Here is a 20,804-nt window from a genome sequence, read left to right on the forward strand (position 1 = left end):
CCCTCAAAATAGATAGAGTTTCGGTCCTTAGCCGTCTTTTCCAAAAGTTTTCTCAGCTACGGATAGCTGGGCGGCCCGACCACGATACGCGTCAGGGAGGATGGAGGAAGAAGAGGACAGGAGGGGCTGAAAAAGCCAGATTGAAAAAAAGAAAGGCATTGGAGGAGGATGCTGCCAAATGTGCCAAGCTTACAGATATATTTTCAAGAGGACAAACACAAGTGGCAACTGGTAAAGAGAGACAAAGGCCTAATGATTTTTCAACACTCCAGGAATAAACAGGCTTCTTCTGTACATTTAATTTCTGAAAGGACAACATGAAAAACAGCGAAATAGAGAAAAGTCATGTCAATATGTTGTTTCTTAAAAATATGCTACGTGGTTAAAACATTGAGAGGATATAAAACAGTGAAAACAGTGCACATGTGTGTGAAGTATTGCATTTCATTTATTTTACAAACAAGCTGAGACAGAAGCAGTCGGCCTGAAGTTTACTGTTTATTAGACTAAGGGGGGGGGGGGGGTCTTGCTGGTGCTGTTATCTGCAGCCTCATCACCGCGAGATGCCGATAAATCTCGCACACTGTCTCTTTAATTGAAATTCAACTCTAGTCAATGAGCTGTAGTCCCAACAGCAACCACAAGGGGGAGACAGCAACCAGAGGGTCCATGGATCCTTTTTATCGCTTTTATGGTAGAGCTCTCCTCCTCCTCCTCCTCCTCCTCCTCACCACACACATTCCTGACGGTGGTCACAGCAGGGACCCGCTCCATGGAGCATCAAGGTAACGCGTGTGTTGTGTTTATAATAAATGAAAAGTCTCCAGATCGTCTCTGACGTCACGTGTTCCATCTTTTGTAATCTTTGGACATTCATATTATTCTGTCTCCTGCTCAAACTTCATTCTGAGGGTTTTACTATTAATATTAAAGTAACCTGCAACATGTAGGTAAAGATTATAGCTGACGTGTAAAACTGACTAAAGATGATCTGTAACTAATGTGCATATGTTCTGATGAAGTGAGGATGAGACACATATGTATTATAATGTGTAGCTCTTGGCTAAGATGAGGGACATATTGTGTGATTTAATGAGAACAATCAAAAAGAGTATCAAGTATCTGTTGAATGTTCAAAGATCTTATAACTGACTCCAGAACGGGGCTTAAAAAGTCATTAATAATGTCTCAAAATCAACAGTGAAGCTCAGCAGGAGCCAACGGCTCTCATTACTGGGCTGTGCTGCGTTCAGGGCCAGCTGGACTTTGAACGTCTCACGTGTAGAAAATAAAAGCCAAAGACTAGATTCTACTGGATGGGTTGAACTGGCGATGCTGATGTCTTCATGTGTAGAGGAGAACATGTTGACATGTCTTCATAGAGGAGAACATGTTGACATGATGTCTTTATAGAGGAGAACATGTTGACATGATGTCTTCATAGAGGAGAACATGTTGACATGATGTCTTCATAGAGATAACTGATGAAATACAGTCTGCTGACATATTCTTGGTGGAGGATCTCAACTCAACAAAGCTCAGCAGACTGGATCGCTATGACAGCAGCTACAAGCACAACAGGAACACTCGGTGGTTCATAAAATACCCGATGACAAAGAACAGAGCAAATAAAGCTAAACAAAACAAACACGGTGACTTCTCTACCCAGATAATATTCTCTTAGTGGAGATGGCTTCGTAGTGGTTAGTGGATAGAGTCCTCCCAGTTGGAAGTGAGTCACTGCCCAAAACGAGGGAGGTCCAGTTTCTCAAGGTCTTGTTGACAAGTGAGGGAGTCGAGAAATGTCAACTTTACCAAAACCAGAACAACTAAAACGAGTTCTCTTTTGTGAGTTAACATGTGACTCTTTAAATGACCACTCCGTGCAAAAGATGTTTTACAGACTGAGCAGCTGAAAGGTTTCTCTCCTGTGTGAGTTAACATGTGACTCTTTAAATGACTGCTCAGTGTAAAACATATTTTACAGACTGAGCAGCTGAAAGGTTTCTCTCCTGTGTGAGTTAACATGTGTCTCTTTAAATGACTGCTCAGTGTAAAACATCTTTTACAGACTGAGCAGCTGAAAGGTTTCTCTCCTGTGTGAGTGAACATGTGACTCTTTAAAGTTATCCTCTAAGACTGTAATGATGCCGTATCGCTGTGGACTATTGCTTATTGGTTATCGCTGCTTATTGCGACACTTTTCAATTCTTCTCCTCAATTTGAAGGGCTCAGTATGCCTGTTATTGGTTGTTGTGGCATATTGTCAAGACAACTGTCTTGATTGGAGAACAGCGAGCATAGTTGATGGGACTGATCTGAAAGGTGGAGGGGACCTTCGAAGCTCGTCAGGAGTGGCCATGGTGTGTGTTCCGTTACCGTGGCAGCGGCTAAACCGACTGTCCTTCTCCTATTCTGCTTGTCTGGGCCTGATTGTGTTCCTCTGGGTGTGTGGGCTGACCTGAGGAGTCGATGACGAAGATCATCAGCGCCCGGTGCCCTGAAGATCATCTCGTAGTCGAAGGTGGGGTCAAGAAGTCGATCTGGCCGGGGAAGTCCCAGATCTGGAAGCTGACGAAGGAGCTGCTGGACACGTCCTCTCTGCAGATCTTGTTGGTGCTCTCCAGGAACAGGGTCTCGTTACATTATATGGAAAACACCTTCTGGATGGAGGACTTCCCTCCTCCTCAGGCCCATCAGCAGGATGCAAGGTTTGACCTCTCTGTTCAGAGGTCGCTGGAAGCCCAACACTACAGGAACAGAAGAACCAGAGATGCGACAGGATTAAGTGCTTCTACACAACCGACTCATCAGAGGATGGGCTCAACACAATGTCATGATGTGTGATTCTGGGAGAACAATATTCATGACAATGGGATTAAATCGTACCAAATACTCCTATATTGTGTGTGTGTGTGTGTGTGTGTGTGTGTGTGTGTGCGCTTCACATTCTTGCCTCGACACCTTGATGGCTCGATGCTGAGGAATGTCAGTCTCATCGTGTCTCCAGCTCTTCAGCCTTATTCTGGTTTAATATTCCAGATTTGCAGAGCTGAACGCTTCTGAGTTCTCAACTATTTACGTACACATTTAATTGCTTGCCGGCGGTCAGCGGCCCTCTACCAGCCACATGGCGTCCGACAGCCAATCACAGAGGAGCAATGCGTCAGAGTTCAATGTGAAAGCTGTTAATCCCGTTATCGTTGATCATAAACCGGGATGTGACTGTGAGGTGTTTCCCTCTGCTCTGATGTTTGAGAATCAACAACACACATACTTACATATGTGGGTAATCGGGAGAATCGGGAGAGTTCCCCGTGGGCCGCTTCACTTCTGGGCCGGTCGAGAATTTTATTTGTTGACATTTGTCACGTTAGTCCATCTTCTCTTAAAGTGGGCTACACACGTTCAGCATTCTGACACCGCAGCCTCTGCATGGGTTGTACCATGCGAGGAAGTTCACCCCTCCCAAATAATAGAGTTGGTTCAGTCCATTATGGAACTCAACCAACTCAATTTGGGAGAGGAGAACTTCACCCCTCCCAAATAATATGGTTGGTTCGGTCCTTAGCGGTCTTTTCCAAAAAGTTTTCTCAGCTCCGGATAGCTGGGCCGGCCCGACCGCAACGATACGCGTCAGGGAGGATGGACGGGAGGAAGAGGACAGGAGGGGCTGAAAAAGCCAGATTGAAAAAAAGAAAGGCATTGGAGGAGGATGCTGCCAAATGTGCCAAGCTTACAGATATATTTTCAAGAGGACAAACACAAGTGGCAACTGGTAAAGAGAGACAAAGGCCTAATGATTTTTCAACACTCCAGGAATAAACAGGCTTCTTCTGTACATTTAATTTCTGAAAGGACAACATGAAAAACAGCGAAATAGAGAAAAGTCATGTCAATATGTTGTTTCTTAAAAATATGCTACCGAGGTTAAAACATTGAGAGGATATAAAACAGTGAAAACAGTGCACATGTGTGTGAAGTATTGCATTTCATTTATTTTACAAACAAGCTGAGACAGAAGCAGTCGGCCTGAAGTTTACTGTTTATTAGACTAAGGGGGGGGGGGGGGGGGTCTTGCTGGTGCTGTTATCTGCAGCCTCATCACCGCGAGATGCCGATAAATCTCGCACACTGTCTCTTTAATTGAAATTCAACTCTAGTCAATGAGCTGTAGTCCCAACAGCAACCACAAGGGGGAGACAGCAACCAGAGGGTCCATGGATCCTTTTTATCGCTTTTATGGTAGAGCTCTCCTCCTCCTCCTCCTCCTCCTCCTCCTCACCACACACATTCCTGACGGTGGTCACAGCAGGGACCCGCTCCATGGAGCATCAAGGTAACGCGTGTGTTGTGTTTATAATAAATGAAAAGTCTCCAGATCGTCTCTGACGTCACGTGTTCCATCTTTTGTAATCTTTGGACGTTCATATTATTCTGTCTCCTGCTCAAACTTCATTCTGAGGGTTTTACTATTAATATTAAAGTAACCTGCAACATGTAGGTAAAGATTATAGATGACGTGTAAAACTGACTAAAGATGATCTGTAACTAATGTGCATATGTTCTGATGAAGTGAGGATGAGACACATATGTATTATAATGTGTAGCTCTTGGCTAAGATGAGGGACATATTGTGTGATTTAATGAGAACAATCAAAAAGAGTATCAAGTATCTGTTGAATGTTCAAAGATCTTAGAACTGACTCCAGAACGGGGCTTAAAAAGTCATTAATAATGTCTCAAAATCAACAGTGAAGCTCAGCAGGAGCCAACGGCTCTCATTACTGGGCTGTGCTGCGTTCAGGGCCAGCTGGACTTTGAACGTCTCACATGTGTAGAAAATAAAAGCCAAAGACTAGATTCTACTGGATGGGTTGAACTGGCGATGCTGATGTCTTCATGTGTAGAGGAGAACATGTTGACATGTCTTCATAGAGGAGAACATGTTGACATGATGTCTTTATAGAGGAGAACATGTTGACATGATGTCTTCATAGAGGAGAACATGTTGACATGATGTCTTCATAGAGATAACTGATGAAATACAGTCTGCTGACATATTCTTGGTGGAGGATCTCAACTCAACAAAGCTCAGCAGACTGGATCGCTATGACAGCAGCTACAAGCACAACAGGAACACTCGGTGGTTCATAAAATACCCGATGACAAAGAACAGAGCAAATAAAGCTAAACAAAACAAACACGGTGACTTCTCTACCCAGATAATATTCTCTTAGTGGAGATGGCTTCGTAGTGGTTAGTGGATAGAGTCCTCCCAGTTGGAAGTGAGTCACTGCCCAAAACGAGGGAGGTCCAGTTTCTCAAGGTCTTGTTGACAAGTGAGGGAGTCGAGAAATGTCAACTTTACCAAAACCAGAACAACTAAAACGAGTTCTCTTTTGTGTGAGTTAACATGTGACTCTTTAAATGACCACTCCGTGCAAAAGATGTTTTACAGACTGAGCAGCTGAAAGGTTTCTCTCCTGTGTGAGTTAACATGTGACTCTTTAAATGACTGCTCAGTGTAAAACATATTTTACAGACTGAGCAGCTGAAAGGTTTCTCTCCTGTGTGAGTTAACATGTGTCTCTTTAAATGACTGCTCAGTGTAAAAAATCTTTTACAGACTGAGCAGCTGAAAGGTTTCTCTCCTGTGTGAGTGAACATGTGACTCTTTAAAGTTATCCTGTGTGCAAAAGATGTTTTACAGACTGAGCAGCTGAAAGGTTTCTCTCCTGTGTGAGTTAACATGTGACTCTTTAAAGTTCCTCTCTCTGTAAAAGATCTTTTACAGATGGAGCAGGTGAACGGTTTCTCTCCTGTGTGAGTTAACATGTGACTCTTTAAAGTTCCTCTCTCTGTAAAAGATCTTTTACAGACTGAGCAGCTGAAAGGTTTCTCTCCTGTGTGAGTTAACATGTGACTCTTTAAAGTTCCTCTCTCTGTAAAAGATCTTTTACAGACTGAGCAGCTGAAAGGTTTCTCTCCTGTGTGAGTTAACATGTGTTTCTTTAAATAAATGCTCTGTGCAAAAGATCTTTTACAGACCGAGCAGCTGAAAGGTTTCTCTCCTGTGTGAGTTAACATGTGACTCTTTAAATGACCACTCTGTGCAAAAGATGTTTTACAGACTGAGCAGCTGAAAGGTTTCTCTCCTGTGTGAGTTAACATGTGACTCTTTAAATGACTGCTCAGTGTAAAACATCTTTTACAGACTGAGCAGCTGAAAGGTTTCTCTCCTGTGTGAGTTAACATGTGTCTCTTTAAATGACTGCTCAGTGTAAAAAATCTTTTACAGACTGAGCAGCTGAAAGGTTTCTCTCCTGTGTGAGTTAACATGTGTTTCTTTAAATAAATGCTCTGTGCAAAAGATCTTTTACAGACCGAGCAGCTGAAAGGTTTCTCTCCTGTGTGAGTTAACATGTGACTCTTTAAATGACCACTCCGTGCAAAAGATGTTTTACAGACTGAGCAGCTGAAAGGTTTCTCTCCTGTGTGAGTTAACATGTGTCTCTTTAAATGACTGCTCTCTGTAAAAGACGTTTTACAGACTGAGCACCTGAAAGATTTCTCTCCTGTGTGAGTTAATATGTGACTCTTTAAATGACCACTCTGTGCAAAAGATGTTTTACAGACTGAGCAGCTGAAAGGTTTCTCTCCTGTGTGAGTTAACATGTGTCTCTTTAAATGACCACTCTGTGCAAAAGATGTTTTACAGACTGAGCACCTGAAAGGTTTCTCTCCTGTGTGAGTTAATATGTGTTTCTTAAAATTTACTTTGAGGTGAAATCTTTTCCCACATTTAGAGCAGCTTAATGGTTTCTCACTAGAACTACATTTTGAATCACTGACAGAAACTTCATTATTCAACGAGTTTAAACCTGATTGAGGTTCTCTGGTCTTCTTCCAATCAACAGAGTCATCAGTATCTGGTTCAGAGGAGTCTCCAGTCTTCTCATCAGTATCTGGTTCTGAAGAGTCTCCAGTCTCCTCATCAGGATCTGGTTCTGAAGAGTCTCCAGTCTTTTCATCAGGATCTGGAGGTCTATCTGGATCTGCATTCCTGGCTGGTTCTGGTCCTCCACAATCATCTCCATCAGCTTCTATTTCCATCTGTTCAGTTTGTCTTTGATGAAGCTGAGAGGACTGCGCTTCCTCTTCAGCTTCACTCTTCACATGAGTGAATGAGAACTTGAGACCAGCCTCCTCCAGCCCTTGAAGCTGCTCTCCCTCCTGACTGGTCCGGAGTTTCTCATGTACCTCCTTAATGTGGGGGGGCTCAGGGTTCTCTGGTTCCTCCTGTTCCTCTTTAATGTGGGGGGGCTCTGAGTTCTCCTGGTCCTCCTGTTCCTCCTGTTCCTCTTTAATGTGGGGAGGCTCTGGGTCCTCCTGGTCCTCCTGTTCCTCTTTAACTAGCTGGGGCTCTGGATGCACCTGGTCCAGACTGGAGATCCAGACCTGCTGCTCAGAAGGAACCTCTTCTTTAACCATCAACAGCTGCTGGACGTCTGCAGAGAATAGTAACATACATTTATACATCTTATGAATCTCTTATTAAACTGTTATTTATTCAAGAAGTATATCACTGACAAATCTGAATTAGTTGTGTATGAGGAAAGCATGACCTCTAAATAAAAAGAACAACCGTGCACGCGTAGCACGGCAAAACATTTTTTGGGGAGCACCGAAGACCCATTTTGACCCAGGAAAAACCCTGTAAATGTCTAGAAGGATAAGGACAGATCAGAGAGAGGCTGCTTTAGCAGTGTGAAGTTGCTCAGAGACAGCAAGGAGGGCAGTCTGTCGAGTGGCCGGCCTTGAATCCAGATTGGTGAGGGTCAAGAAGGTTGAGATGTGGTACAGTACAAAGTACAACAAGTACCTAGGTGTTCACTTGAACAATAAACTGGATCACACTCATGCACTTTACAAAAAGGGACAGAGCAGACCATCGGCTGAGGAGACTGAGGTCTTGTGGACCTTCTTTGACTCTGCGGTGGCATCAGTCATCTTTGATGGAGTGATCTGCTGGAGCAGCAGCATCTCTACAGCTGACAGGAAGAGACTGACCTAACTGGACAACACCTCCCACCCCATGCAGGACACTAGCAGCTCTGCACAGCTCCTTCATCCCGCTGTGTGAAGGAGAGGAACCACAAGTCCTTCCTTCCTGCTGCGGTCAGGCTGCACAACCAGCTGACCTCCCAGGAGACCACAACACACTTCAACCTGAGCAACATGTATACACTGTGCCAAATAGTTACATTTAGTCTGTCTGTATAGATATTCAGTTATTGTTCATTATCTACTGTTCAAATTATTATTGTTTGTATTACTTCAGGGCTCCAGACTGCGACCAAATGGTCGCATTTTGCGCCTAAAATAAGACAGTGCGAGTAAATTTTTCATCAACTCGCGCATGCGCGACCAGTAAATTAGCAGATTTTTTATTTTTTTGTTATTAAATATTTTTGTTGCTGACAAACTTGTTCTACACTTCAGCCCACTATAGTTAGCGGTAATGCCTGGTTTGCTAACCGACATTAACTCCAGAAGAAGAAGAAAGGAGACGAAAACAGAAGAAGAAGAAGGCTGGCCTGTGTGTGAGAGCGGAGGAATGATTGACAGCGGGAAGGGGGGTGACCACGGTTATAGGCTAATGTGTGAAAAGAGGCGGGACTTGGGGGTTATCGAGCGAATCCAAAGATTTTACATAGCGGTGTCTCCTGTAAACAATGAATGGACAATGGCGAAGCGGACTATCAGTTCGTACTTTCTTCCTAAACCAAATGATATAGAGAAGACAAATCCCGAGAATGAGTCCGACTCAGATTGTGAGGAAACTGTCGTGGCGAAAAAAGGCAGGAAATTCAGCTTTCGCGATGAGTGGCTGCGCGAGTTCACCTGGCTGAGGTATTTCAGGGAGACCAATTCAATGAACTGTAAATTCTGCTGTCGATTCCCACAACATGCGGGGAACACGAAATGTGCTAATAAGACTGGCACTACACAATTAAAACACGACACGCTGATCAAACACAACGCCAGTCTGAAACATAAAATGTGCCGTGACCTGTGCAATGAAAGTGCAGCTCCACTCCCAGTCGCATTTAGAAGACAAGAGGCTGCTAACCAGTGTGCCGAGGAGGCCGAATTCAGGGCTCTCAAGTGTCACGCATTGAGCGCGAGACTCACGCATTTCGGTCTTACGTCACGCACTCCCGCCACACATCGTATTTCTCACGCTGAAAAACTCTCGGCTATTTAATGTTTTAAAATGGCAGCGCGCAAACATGAGCTGGCCGCGCTGCCCTCACCATGGAGGAATCAAGCGCTCCCCTGGAGTTCTGCTGTGAGGAGCCACTTATCAGCCAATCAAATAAAAGAAATGGGCTACACAATAGCCAATCAGAAAACAACCCATATCTGGGTAAGATTCAATCCAGCAACCAATGAAAATAAAGCATCCTGAAATTGCGCGCGACTGACTAATATCCGAAAATTTCGTTCTGCGGGGGGGGGGGGGCTGATGGAAATGTCACTCTTGCCTGTCTTCAAAACTTGAGAGCCCTGCGAATTGCTATTGAAGTTTAACACGGCGTATTTCATTGCCAAAGAAGAACACTTTGCAAGTCGATTTATAGTGTGCGCCCCTAAATTTTCTGCTTGCGCCCCTAAAATTTTAGGTTAGGGGCCACTGTGCTCCTAGTAAAAAAAGTTAGTCTGGAGCCCTGTACTTTATTTTGATTGTCTCTTGTGTTTACCCTGTTTGCTGCTTTAATCTTGTAAATGTCCCCACTGCCGGACCAGTATAGGATTTATATATATATACACACACATACATAAATACACACACACACTGAATACTTATAACAATGTGATATTTCAGTTTTTAAAAAATACATTTGCAAACATTTCTACATTTCGTTTTTTTCTGTCAAGAAGGGATGCCGAGTGAAAAATGTGAAATAAAATCAACTTCTTTGCTTTTTACTGTACTACTACATCTCAGAGTTACATATAGTACTTTACTGTACCACAACTCAGAGGTACATATTGTACTTTTACTGTAGTATATCTCAGAAGTACAAATTGTACTACTGCATCTTAGAGGTACATATTGTACTTTTACTGCACTACATGACAGAGGTACAGTGGGTATGGAAAGTATTCAGACCCCTTTAAATTGTTCACTCTGTTTCATTGCAGCCATTTGCTAAAATAAAAAAGTTCATTTTATTTCTCATTAATGTAGACTCAGCACCCCATCTTGACAGAAAAAAACAGAAATGTAGAAATGTTTGCAAATTTATTAAATAAAAACTGAAATATCGCATGGTCATAAGTATTCAGAACCTTTGCTGTGACACTCATATTTCACTCACATGCTGTTCATTTCTTCTGATTGTAAATCTCTGCAAACTTCAGAATAAACAGCACAGCAGCTGAAATATGGGCCTGAAAGAAATATCATGTCTGCATTTCAAGGCTCGCTACACGCCCAACAGAATTCAACATTCAGACTTGCCATCAGTATTTAAAGTAAACCTTTTCTGATCTTAGCAAATGGCTGCAATGAAACAAAGAGTTAACATTCTGAAAGGGGTCTGAATACTTTCCGTACCCACTGTATGTTCCTCTGAACAAGAACAGCCAACAAAAGCATTCAAGAGCAGCACCACACAGCAGGGCTCCAGACTGCGACCAAATGGTCGCATTTTGCGCCTAAAATTAGACACAGTGCGAGTAAATTTTTCATCAACTCGCGCATGCGCGACCAGTAAATTAGCAGATTTCTTTTTTTTGTTATTAAATATTTTTGTTGCTGACAAACTTGTTCTACACTTCAGCCCACTATAGTTAGCGGTAATGCCTGAATGACTGGTTTGCTAACCGACATTAACTCCAGAAGAAGAAAGGACGAAACCGAAGAAGAAGGCAGGCCTGTGTGTGTGGGGGGCTAATGTGAAAAGAGGCGCACCGCAGCGGAGACACAATGAGGCGAGGGCCGCAGAGTGAGAGGTCAGAGGATCCTCACCACCGAGCGGCGTCCCGTCCCGAGTTGAATCTCTGGGTCAACTCAGCCGACTCTCACATGTCTGAGCCGCTATAGACTGATGCTCACGCTAAACACATTCCATCGAGCGCCGAGGATTTTGATAAAGTTAGCGGAAGGATTTAAGTGACAACATCCGGTTTTGCAAAGTTAGCGGAAAGAACCACGTGAAACAACATCCGTTTATCAAAATAAGATGTCGACAAATCATATACGAACATATAAAAGTAAACAATGAACTGATGTTGTATCTTTATAAATCGTTTCTGAGATTTAGCTTAAATTATGCTAACATAATTTTTTTTTACTGTACCAAGGAAACGTTTATAAAAATAAGTCAGACTTTTGTATGTTAAAAAAAGTCCTGTATATAGATCTCCCCAAGAGTTCCAGGAAATGAATGATGCAGATGTGTTCCATACATATCTGAAATCCCCTACAATAGCAATCAAACAATTTTAATGTATCAATTAGGATATTTTTCAAAGTAAAAGTCCGAAATGTTTAAAGAAATCGGTAATTTCTTTAATGTTTGAGTTGCTTTATATATGTATTTCCTCATAGTCCTCATAGCAATAATGCTACACAATAAATAGAATGCTTCAATCGACACCGTGATCGGTGATCGGTATTATCGGATCGGCAGATACTGATTTCAGTGATCGGTGATCGGTATTATCGGTGATCGGCAGATACTGATTTCAGTGATCGGTGATCGGCACCAAAACCCTGATCGGTGCATCTCTAGAAACCAACAAATGTTTTGATTGGCCACATCGAAGTGCAACATGCACATGCTCACGGAATGTTACCCTTAAAATATGTTTGAACTCAATACAGTAACTTCTGAAGAGTTCTCTGTTGTGAATGTTTTGCAGTTCGTGAAGGCAAACAGGCATAAGATTGTATATTGTCAAATTATTTATCAGTAATACAGTAAAAATGATGGAAAACTTTGCAAGTCGATTTATAGTGTGTCAGGTTTTTCCTGCAGAGAAAATTTGGGCGCGCGCCTAAGCGTTTTCAGCGCCTAAGGCAAAAAAGGATGAAAATTACAGAGTGGCGGGTGGAGATTTCACCCTGTTCTAATGGTAGAAACACTGGAGTTGATAAGCGTGTCTTCTTGTCTGATCAATACACAACTGTGAGGTGCGTGAATGGACCGAGCGGCCAGCTGCTGATCACTCACCAACAGCTCGACCTGCATGAATGGACGGCATCAGCTGCATCTAAACATTTTTGGGAGCAATCAAGACCCATTTTGACCCAGGAAAAACCCTGTAAGTGCGCCCCTAAATTTTCTGCTTGCGCCCCTAAAATTTTAAGTTAGGGGCCACTGTGCTCCTAGTAAAAAAAGTTAGTCTGGAGCCCTGCACAGATCAGTCAGCAGTGACACACTGAACCGCTTCTTTGCCCGCTTTGAAACACGCCACAGCGGAGAAGAACCAGCCCAAGGAGGAAGAGCAGACACTCTTCCTCCAGCACCACCAGGTGAGGTCTGCTCTTTGTAACACAGTAACAATACAATATGTACCTCTGAGATGTATCGTAGTAAAAAGTATGACCGTGTTTAAATACTGCAGTACAGGACCTGTAACTCTACATGATGTGAATACTTCCTCCAGAACTGGTTCCATCAGGTTAACGTGAAAAACAAAGAGAACCCACCTGCTCGTTGCAACCGGACTTCCGGGTTGAACACGGCGTCCAGCAGCTTCCGGTGCCGCTCGTTCTCCTCTTTTAAACTACAAAGTTCCTCCTCGTACTCTGCGATCGTTCCTTCAAACAGCCCGCAGATCTCCTGCGCAGCCGCAGTGAGTCGCTGGTTGACTAAACCTCTCAGCATTTGGGCTTTAGACATGTTCACGAGCTCAGAAACGTTTCCTCCAGACAGCTCCGTTAAAAACGCTCCGCTCACTCGGCTCTGCTCGGCGTCGCTCGGCTCCGCTCGGGTCCGTGTATCTCCTGCTGGCACGATGACGTCATGAGCTCCGCAGGACACGAGGACACAATCTGGACGTTTCCGATGAAGCGGAACAACACAGAGTCGCTCGCACAGGGTCACGTGGGCATCGTGGGCGATGAGACGCGCCGTTTAGTCTCCAGAGAGTCGCTGCGACTCGCGCCGTGGCCGAGTTCCGTCTCCGTCTCCTTCTTGTTGCCACGCGACGCGAGCTTCGTGAGTCTGAGGTTACACTTTCTACAAAGTCCACTTCAACACGTGTGTCCGCACATCCGGGCTCTGGTGGCCAGCGACGTGTCCTTTGTCTCGAGGCTTCCACACGTGTGTCGAGGCGCCAGGAAGATTTTTTTTGTGACGCTTCTTCTTCTTCTTTTTTAACGGCGGTTGGCATCCATATAATTGGTGCATTACCGCCACCCTCTGGAGTACTATTCCGTCAGTTGACGCCTTACCCCCAAAACAAACAAAACCAACAAAACAAACACCCCCCTCCCCCCAAAATAATAAATTAAAAAATTAACCCTCATCCCTACATTTCAATTATACCCTATAATAAACCCCTGTGTCCTTTAAGAACGTGAACAGTACTCTAATCTGTGCTCTCCCCCCCATGCTCAGTATTCCCTTCAGTGTACACTGACGCACCCCCAATTCCCCCAGTTTCTTCCTCATCACCTCTCTATGAGTCTCATGCGCCTTACAATTAACCACCACATGCTCCACCGACTCCTCTTCTCCACATCCTTCACACAGCCCTGTCTGGTGTTTCCCGATCATTTTCAGTGTCATGTTGAGTGCAGCATGGCCCAACCGTAGCCTTGTCAGCATCGCTTCCTCTCTCCTGTTCCAACTTCCCACCCTGGTCGCCTTAACACTCCTGTGAATAAGATACAAATGTCTCCCTTTTTCCTCTCTGTCCCACCTATTTTGCCATATTTGGTTGACGTTTTCCCAGATAATACTCTTGACCTCCGCCTTACTGATGTTAACTCTCATTTCTATGTCTCCTTTCTTTAAAGCCCTCTTTGCCAACTTGTCTGCCCTCTCATTCCTACTCACCCCTATATGTGCTGGAACCCACATGAATTTCACCTGACCTCCCTGGTTGGTTATGCGTGTGACCGACTGAAGGACCTCATAGAGAATATCTTGACGACTGCATGAATGAAAAGATCTGAGGCTTGCTAGGACTGAAGCTGCATCGGAGCATATTAACACCTTGTCCTGTTTTGCCTTTTCCACCCATCGTAACGCCACTAGCACTGCCACCATCTCCACTGTGTAGACCCCTAGCCTATCAGATGTTCTCCTGTTGATCCCTACTCCTTTATCTGGTATTGCCACCCCAAATCCTGTCACTCCTGTCTCAGGTTTCTTCACCGTCGTATAAATCATAGTATATTCACTGTATATTTCCCGTTCGATATTCAAATGCACTTAACAAATCCCCTTTTCCTTTCTCTTCTCTTTTTAAATCTAACAGATACCAGTCTACTTCAAGCCACACCAGTGTCCATGGAGCCACCACCGGGTAGACCACAGAGGGGCTTATTCTTAGATCAAACACCTTAAACTCCTTTGCAATGTCATTGCCTATCCGACCAAAGTTATTTTTCTGGCTCCTCCCATTCTCCCAGACTGCCTGCAAGACTCCTTTTGCAGGGTGAGCATTATTGTGTCCCTGCAAATTAGCCCAGTAGTTTGCCATGTGTTGCTTTCTTCTTAAATCCAGCGGCATTTCTCCCATTTCCACCTGCAGGGCAGGGATTGGCGATGTTTTAAAAGCTCCACTACAAACTCGTAATGCCTGCGCCTGAACCACATCTAATCTACCAATTAAAGATTTAGCTGCTGATCCATATGCTATGCTTCCATAATCCAACGCCGATCTTATCAAGGCCACATATATGTTTTTTAAAGCTGAACAGCTGGCTCCCGACTCCCTACCACTCACACATCTCATCACATTTATTACTTTTTTGCATTTTTCCTCTTCTCTCCTGACGTGATCTGCCCATGTTAACTGTGAATCAAAAAGAACCCCCAGAAATGTAAATGTGCCCACCCTTTCTAATTCTTTCCCATATATCGTAAGCTTCATCCCATCCTTAATTATTTTCCTGGTGAAAAAAACCGTTTGTGTTTTTTCCACTGAGAACCTGAACCCCCAATCATATCCCCACTCCACCACCTCATCGATTGCTTTTTGAACTTTTCTGACTGCATGTTCCATGTTCCTTCCTTTCTTCCATAATGCCCCATCATCAGCAAACAGAGACCTACCTATATCTGTTGGTACCTTTGTGAATATGTCATGAATCATAATGATGAAGAGTAGCGGGCTAATCACACTGCCTTGAGGCGTGCCATTATCGACTAAGTATTGACTTGACACGTCTGACCCTATCCGTACTTGAATTTTCCTTCCAAACAGAAAATCCTTTACCCAGTTATAGACTCTCCCACCAATTCCCATGTTGTGCATCTTGATTAGCAAACCTTCCTTCCACATCATGTCAACGGCTTTTTCAATGTCAAAAAACACTGCAACGACTGCCTCTTTATTTGCCTGGGCCTTTCTAACATCAGTCTCTAGCCTTATCACTGAGTCCATGGTGTTTCTACCCTTCCTAAAGCCACTCTGAAAACTCACCAGCATTCCTCTCTTCTCAAGTGTATAAGAAAATCTTTCCGTTATCATCCTTTCCATTACTTTACACATATTAGATGTTAGTGATATTGGTCTGTAGCTGGTGGGTTTAGATGGATCTTTGCCATGTTTTCTAATTGGGATCACTATTGCCTCCTTCCATACGCTCGGTAACTTTCCTTCCTCCCATACTCTGTTATAAAGGCACAGCAGCTTAAAAAGTGCTCCCCTTCCCAAATGCTTTAGCATGACTTAGCATACCTGATCGTCCCCTGGCGATGTTGGTTTTGATCCATTTATGGCTCTCACCATCTCTGCCAGAGTAAAAGGTTCATCAATGTTATCATGTGTTCTTTCCCTCCTATCTAGCACACCTGGATGCTGGTTAATTCTACTCTTCCTTCTACTTCTTTCTTCTTCCGACAACTTATCTGAACCATGAATCTTCACAAATGCTTTTGCCATTATCTCTGCTTTTTCCCTATTGGAGACCGCTGTTTCCTTGCCAGAAGTCAAAACTGGGTATTCCCATTCCCTTCTATCTCCTCCCATCCTCTTTATCATTCCCCATACCTCTCCCACAGGAGTAGTTCTTCCTATTTTATTGCAAAATTGTCTCCAACTCTCTCTCTTAGCTTGTCGTATTGTTCTTCTCACCACTGCTTGTGCTTTTTTGTATTGAATCAAATGCTGGATGTTGTGGGTTCTTCTGACGAGTCTAAATGCTTTGTTCCTACTTTTAACTGCCTTGCCACAGTCCTCTGTCCACCACGGAACAAGTGTCTTACTTATCTGATTCTTACTCCTGGGTATAGCTCCATTGGCTGCCATAATAATTGCTGAAGTTACCTGCTTGTTTATGTCGTCTATGTCTCCAGAAATGTCAATCTTTGTCATTGTTCCCTCACTTAAGGTTTGAAACTCCTCCCATTTTGCTTTTTGAAAGATCCATCTTGGGATTCCACTTCCTGGTCTAACTTCCACTTTTTCTCCTATCAAACATGATACTGGATAATGATCACTGCCTACTGTTGTAGCTGTCAAAACTTCCCATTTACCTTCTCCAGCCAATGCATTGGACACTAATGTGATATCTAATGCTGACTCTGCACCTGTATTTAGATTTATCCTTGTTCCTCTACCATCATTCATACAGATCAGACCCCTATCATCCATCAATTCTTCAATTACCCTTCCATTTGAATCTGTTTGCATACCCCCCCACATTGTACTGTGAGCATTGAAATCCGCACACCATACAATTCTATTTCCGTTTTGTATTTGAATTTTTTGCAGGCTGTCCAAATCCAGCCGTCTGCATGGATTGTAATAATTAATTATAACCACCTGCTCCGCTTTTTCCAACACTTCCACCACTATATACTCTTGACTGTCTCCCTTTTCCAGTACCCTATATGGAATATGTTGTTTGATAAATGTAGCACACCCTCCCCCCACCCCAGGATCTCTGTCATTCATAATTATTGAATATCCATGCATTACAAAGTCTAAAGTAGGTTTCAACCAAGTCTCCTGAACACATATTACATCTGGTTTTACACCCATTTCTTTTACGAAATGCTTGAATTCTTGGCCATTGGCCAGTAAACTTCTGGCGTTCCATTGGAGTAATATAACCATGATCAGTACTAACCAACCCATGGTGCTTCCTGGCTTGACTGATTCGTAAGGTTCTCCCTCACCTCTTCCCATGTCAGTCCCACTAATCCCAAGTGGTTCACTGCTGCTTTGACAATCAGCTGGATTTTATCATTTTTGGATTTAACTTCTGCCGTGCTGTTAATCACTCCTGCAATGAAAGTTACTAAATTCTTCTTGTCCACATATATCCTGTCATTTACTTTCTGTAGCTCTTGATCCCCTTGTCTTGCTTGACCCCTAGTAACATTGTTCCTTACTTTTGTTTCTCTTACCGCCTCTGCATAAGTGATCCTTCTTTCCACTCTTACTTTTTGGATTTCAGTCTCCCATCTCATCACTTCACACCCCCCGTATGCCACACTATGGGCTCCTCCACAGTTACAACATTGTGGCTGTGTCCCTGTTCCACACTTTCCATACTCATGGTCGCCACCACACCGAGCACATCTCCTCTTCTCTTTACAGTTGTTGGCTATATGCCCAAATCTCTGGCATTTAAAGCACCTCAGAGGTTTTGGCACATACACTCTCACTGGGTAACTCAGATAACCCAGGAATACCTTGTTTGGCACATTATTCTCTTCAAACTCTATCAGTACTGATTCACTGTCCATTTTCACTCCCTCTCTTGTCATTTTCATCCTTTGAGCATTCACAATTGCTCCTCCTTTGAGATTCCTCTTTAGTTCTTCCATATCAACACTCACTGGCACCCCTGTGATAACTCCTTTACCCCCACCTTTTGTGCTCCCACCCTCCTGTGCTCAACACCTTCATTTTTACTATTTCTTTCAGACCGAGTGCTTTCTCAAGTTGTTCTTCATTTGCACACCTCACCAGTAAATTGCCATCACTTAGAACCTTTGCATACATAATCTCCCCTATTTTATTTGCCAGAGCTGTTGTTAGTACAAACGGACTGATTTTCTTCATGTTCTCTTGATCCTTCTCATGGAACCTTACTATGACAATACATGTATCTGTTTTTCCTCTCTGCCCTTGCTCATCTCCTTCTCTCACTTTCCGAATTATTATTGTTGGCTTTTGTTTGTTTATTAGTCTGTACATACTTGCCTCGACCATTACTTTTCAGCCCCCCTAACTCCCCCTCACTCTCTTCACTCCTATGACCACACTCCATGTCTGCCCAGCTGCCTATGCCTGATACCTTTACGGAGCACTCGTGCCCAACTGCCTCCAAAGAATCTGTCTCCTCTTGATTCAAATGTCGCTCAACCTGCCGACTAGCTCTTCCTCGTGCATGTCCTGTAGATGACGCCGCCATCTCTTTCTCTCGATCACGGTTCCTACTTCGAGAGCGCTCTTTTCGGTAACTTTGCAGGTTTGTCGACACGTCACCCCTCCCTTCACATCTATCTTGGGGACGCCCCGCCATCTCACTGCTAGCAAATGCGGACACGGAGAATTCTCTCTTCACGAGCAGTCACTTCTCCTCCCTCCCTCTCTGCTAACCATCCCGACCTGCCGCGCCAGGAAGATGTTTCGTGAAGCGGATGTCGACGCGCTTCCTTCTTCTTCTTCTTCTTTTTGTTTTTAGGCGGCTGGCATCCAAACTGGTGCATTACCGCCACCTACTGCCTTTCTTTGCGAACTAGAAATATCTAGCACTTTATCCCCTCAAAAAGAAAAGAAAAGAAATAAACTAAACTAAGAAGGGAGCCCTGTCAACTTCAATGCCCTAAATTCTTCTATTCAACCCTGTCTCCTTCAGATACTGCAGCACCCTTCCTGCCCCCAAGGATAATGCATCCCTCAATTGTACCCCTCCTACTGCCAGCCTCCTCTTCAACCTGCCTCGCTCGTTTCTAAATTTCTGGCAATGCCACATGACATGATCCACCGTTTCTGCTGTCTTGCAGTCCTCGCACAGTCCGGTTGGGTGTTTTTTAATTAATTGCATTGTTTTGTTTAGCTTTGTGTGTCCAAACCTGAGTCTACTCAATATGTTTTCTTCTCTAGTGCTAAATATTGTTGTCCTCCCCTCCTCCTTCTGAATAGTATACAGATGTCTTCCTGTGCCTCCTGCCTCCCAACTGTGCTGCCATTCCTTAATAATGTTTATTTTTATTCGTGATTTAGCTTCTGATTTGCAAAATAAAATATCCTTCTTGTTCTGACATTCCAATGCTTGCTTTGCTAGTTTATCTGCTGGTTCATTTCCCTTTACCCCTCTATGTGTCGGCACCCACATGAATGCTACCAAAATACCCATATGCTTAAGACGGAAAAGTGCTTCGTGTATTTCATTGATTAAGTCCTGCCTGCTGTTAGATGTGAGTGATTGTAATGACAATAATGTTGAACTGGAATCCGAACAAATGATGACCTTACTTATCTGAACCTCCTCCACCCACTGTAGTGCTGCTAGAATGGCCAATGTCTCGACTGTATACACCGACAGATGGTCTGACGATCTCCGTTTTACGTCATAACGAAAAGATGGGCTGGTGACCGCAAAACCGGTTCTACCTGTACTAGGATCTTTCGATCCATCCGTGTATGCCGGAGTAAATGATTTATATGTCGTCTTTAGCCTATCCTCCACCATTCCTGCAGTATTATCAATGTTTTTAAGTGCTTGGGTTTTGTTCAGAGTGAGAAAAAATTGATCAACTAATACTGAGGAAAATAACCAAGGAGGTGTTACCGATAGCGACACGGTAGCAGTGAATTTTATCTGATTCAACCCCATCTCCCTTGCAAATTGTCCACTACTCCACGCAAAGCAGCCCCGTTTGTCCCTTTCGCTTTCCCAACACGGCATGAGCCCCTTTGTGGTTGGGTGCTTGTCCACGGAATGCCCTTGCAGATTGGCCCAATAGCTCAACATTAACTGTTTACGTCTCAAATGCAGCGGCATCTCACCCACCTCCACCTGGAGAGCAGACACAGGACTTGTTCTCAAAGCCCCACAACAAAGTCTCATAGCCTGAGATTGCACCACATCCAACTTTTTTAGTGAAGTTTTTGCCGCAGTTCCAAACGCTATACACCCATAATCAAAAACTGATCTCATCAGCGCAATATAAATATTCTTCATTGCAGGCCTGCTGGCTCCCCATTCCGACCCGGTTAGACACCTCATCACATTTAAAATATGTTTACATTTCCTAACTATCATCTGAATCTGCTCATTCCATGTTAGCTTATCATCGAACCACACCCCTAGAAACCTAAAAACCTTCACTTGTTCAATAATTTGCCCATATAGCTTTAGCTGAGTAACCACTCCTCTCTTCCTAGTAAAGCAGATTGTTTTAGTTTTCCCCACAGAAAACTTGAATCCCCATGCATAAGACCATCTTTCTACTTCATTCACGGTCTCTTGTACCTTCCCTTTAATATGGTTTATGTTCTTCCCCCTCTTCCACAACGCTCCATCATCTGCGAATAGTGATCGTCCAATATCACTCTGAACTCGAAGGAACACATCATTTATCATGATGGAG

The 20,804-nt window shown here is 43.7% G+C and overlaps 2 protein-coding genes across 2 annotated transcripts in view; both read right to left on the minus strand.

Annotated features, from left to right (window-relative positions):
* LOC130191300 (ras-related GTP-binding protein D-like) overlaps positions 1-774 on the minus strand; it is a 33,394-nt gene extending 32,620 nt beyond the window's left edge. The window contains exon 1 of the mRNA XM_056410997.1: positions 732-774. Coding sequence (XP_056266972.1) covers positions 732-774 — 43 coding nt within the window. The remainder of the gene's footprint in view (positions 1-731) is intronic.
* Positions 775-4,623: 3,849 nt separating this feature from the next.
* Positions 4,624-6,774, minus strand: LOC130191305 (oocyte zinc finger protein XlCOF7.1-like; the record flags this gene model as incomplete). The annotated part of the gene is made up of 1 exon (XM_056411001.1): positions 4,624-6,774. A coding segment is annotated over one exon (1,389 nt), but the record flags the coding sequence as incomplete, so codon positions are not given.
* Between the last annotated feature and the right edge of the window lie 14,030 nt (positions 6,775-20,804).

Source organism: Pseudoliparis swirei, unplaced genomic scaffold, assembly GCF_029220125.1.
Source record: "Pseudoliparis swirei isolate HS2019 ecotype Mariana Trench unplaced genomic scaffold, NWPU_hadal_v1 hadal_33, whole genome shotgun sequence".
NCBI lineage: Eukaryota > Metazoa > Chordata > Actinopteri > Perciformes > Liparidae > Pseudoliparis > Pseudoliparis swirei.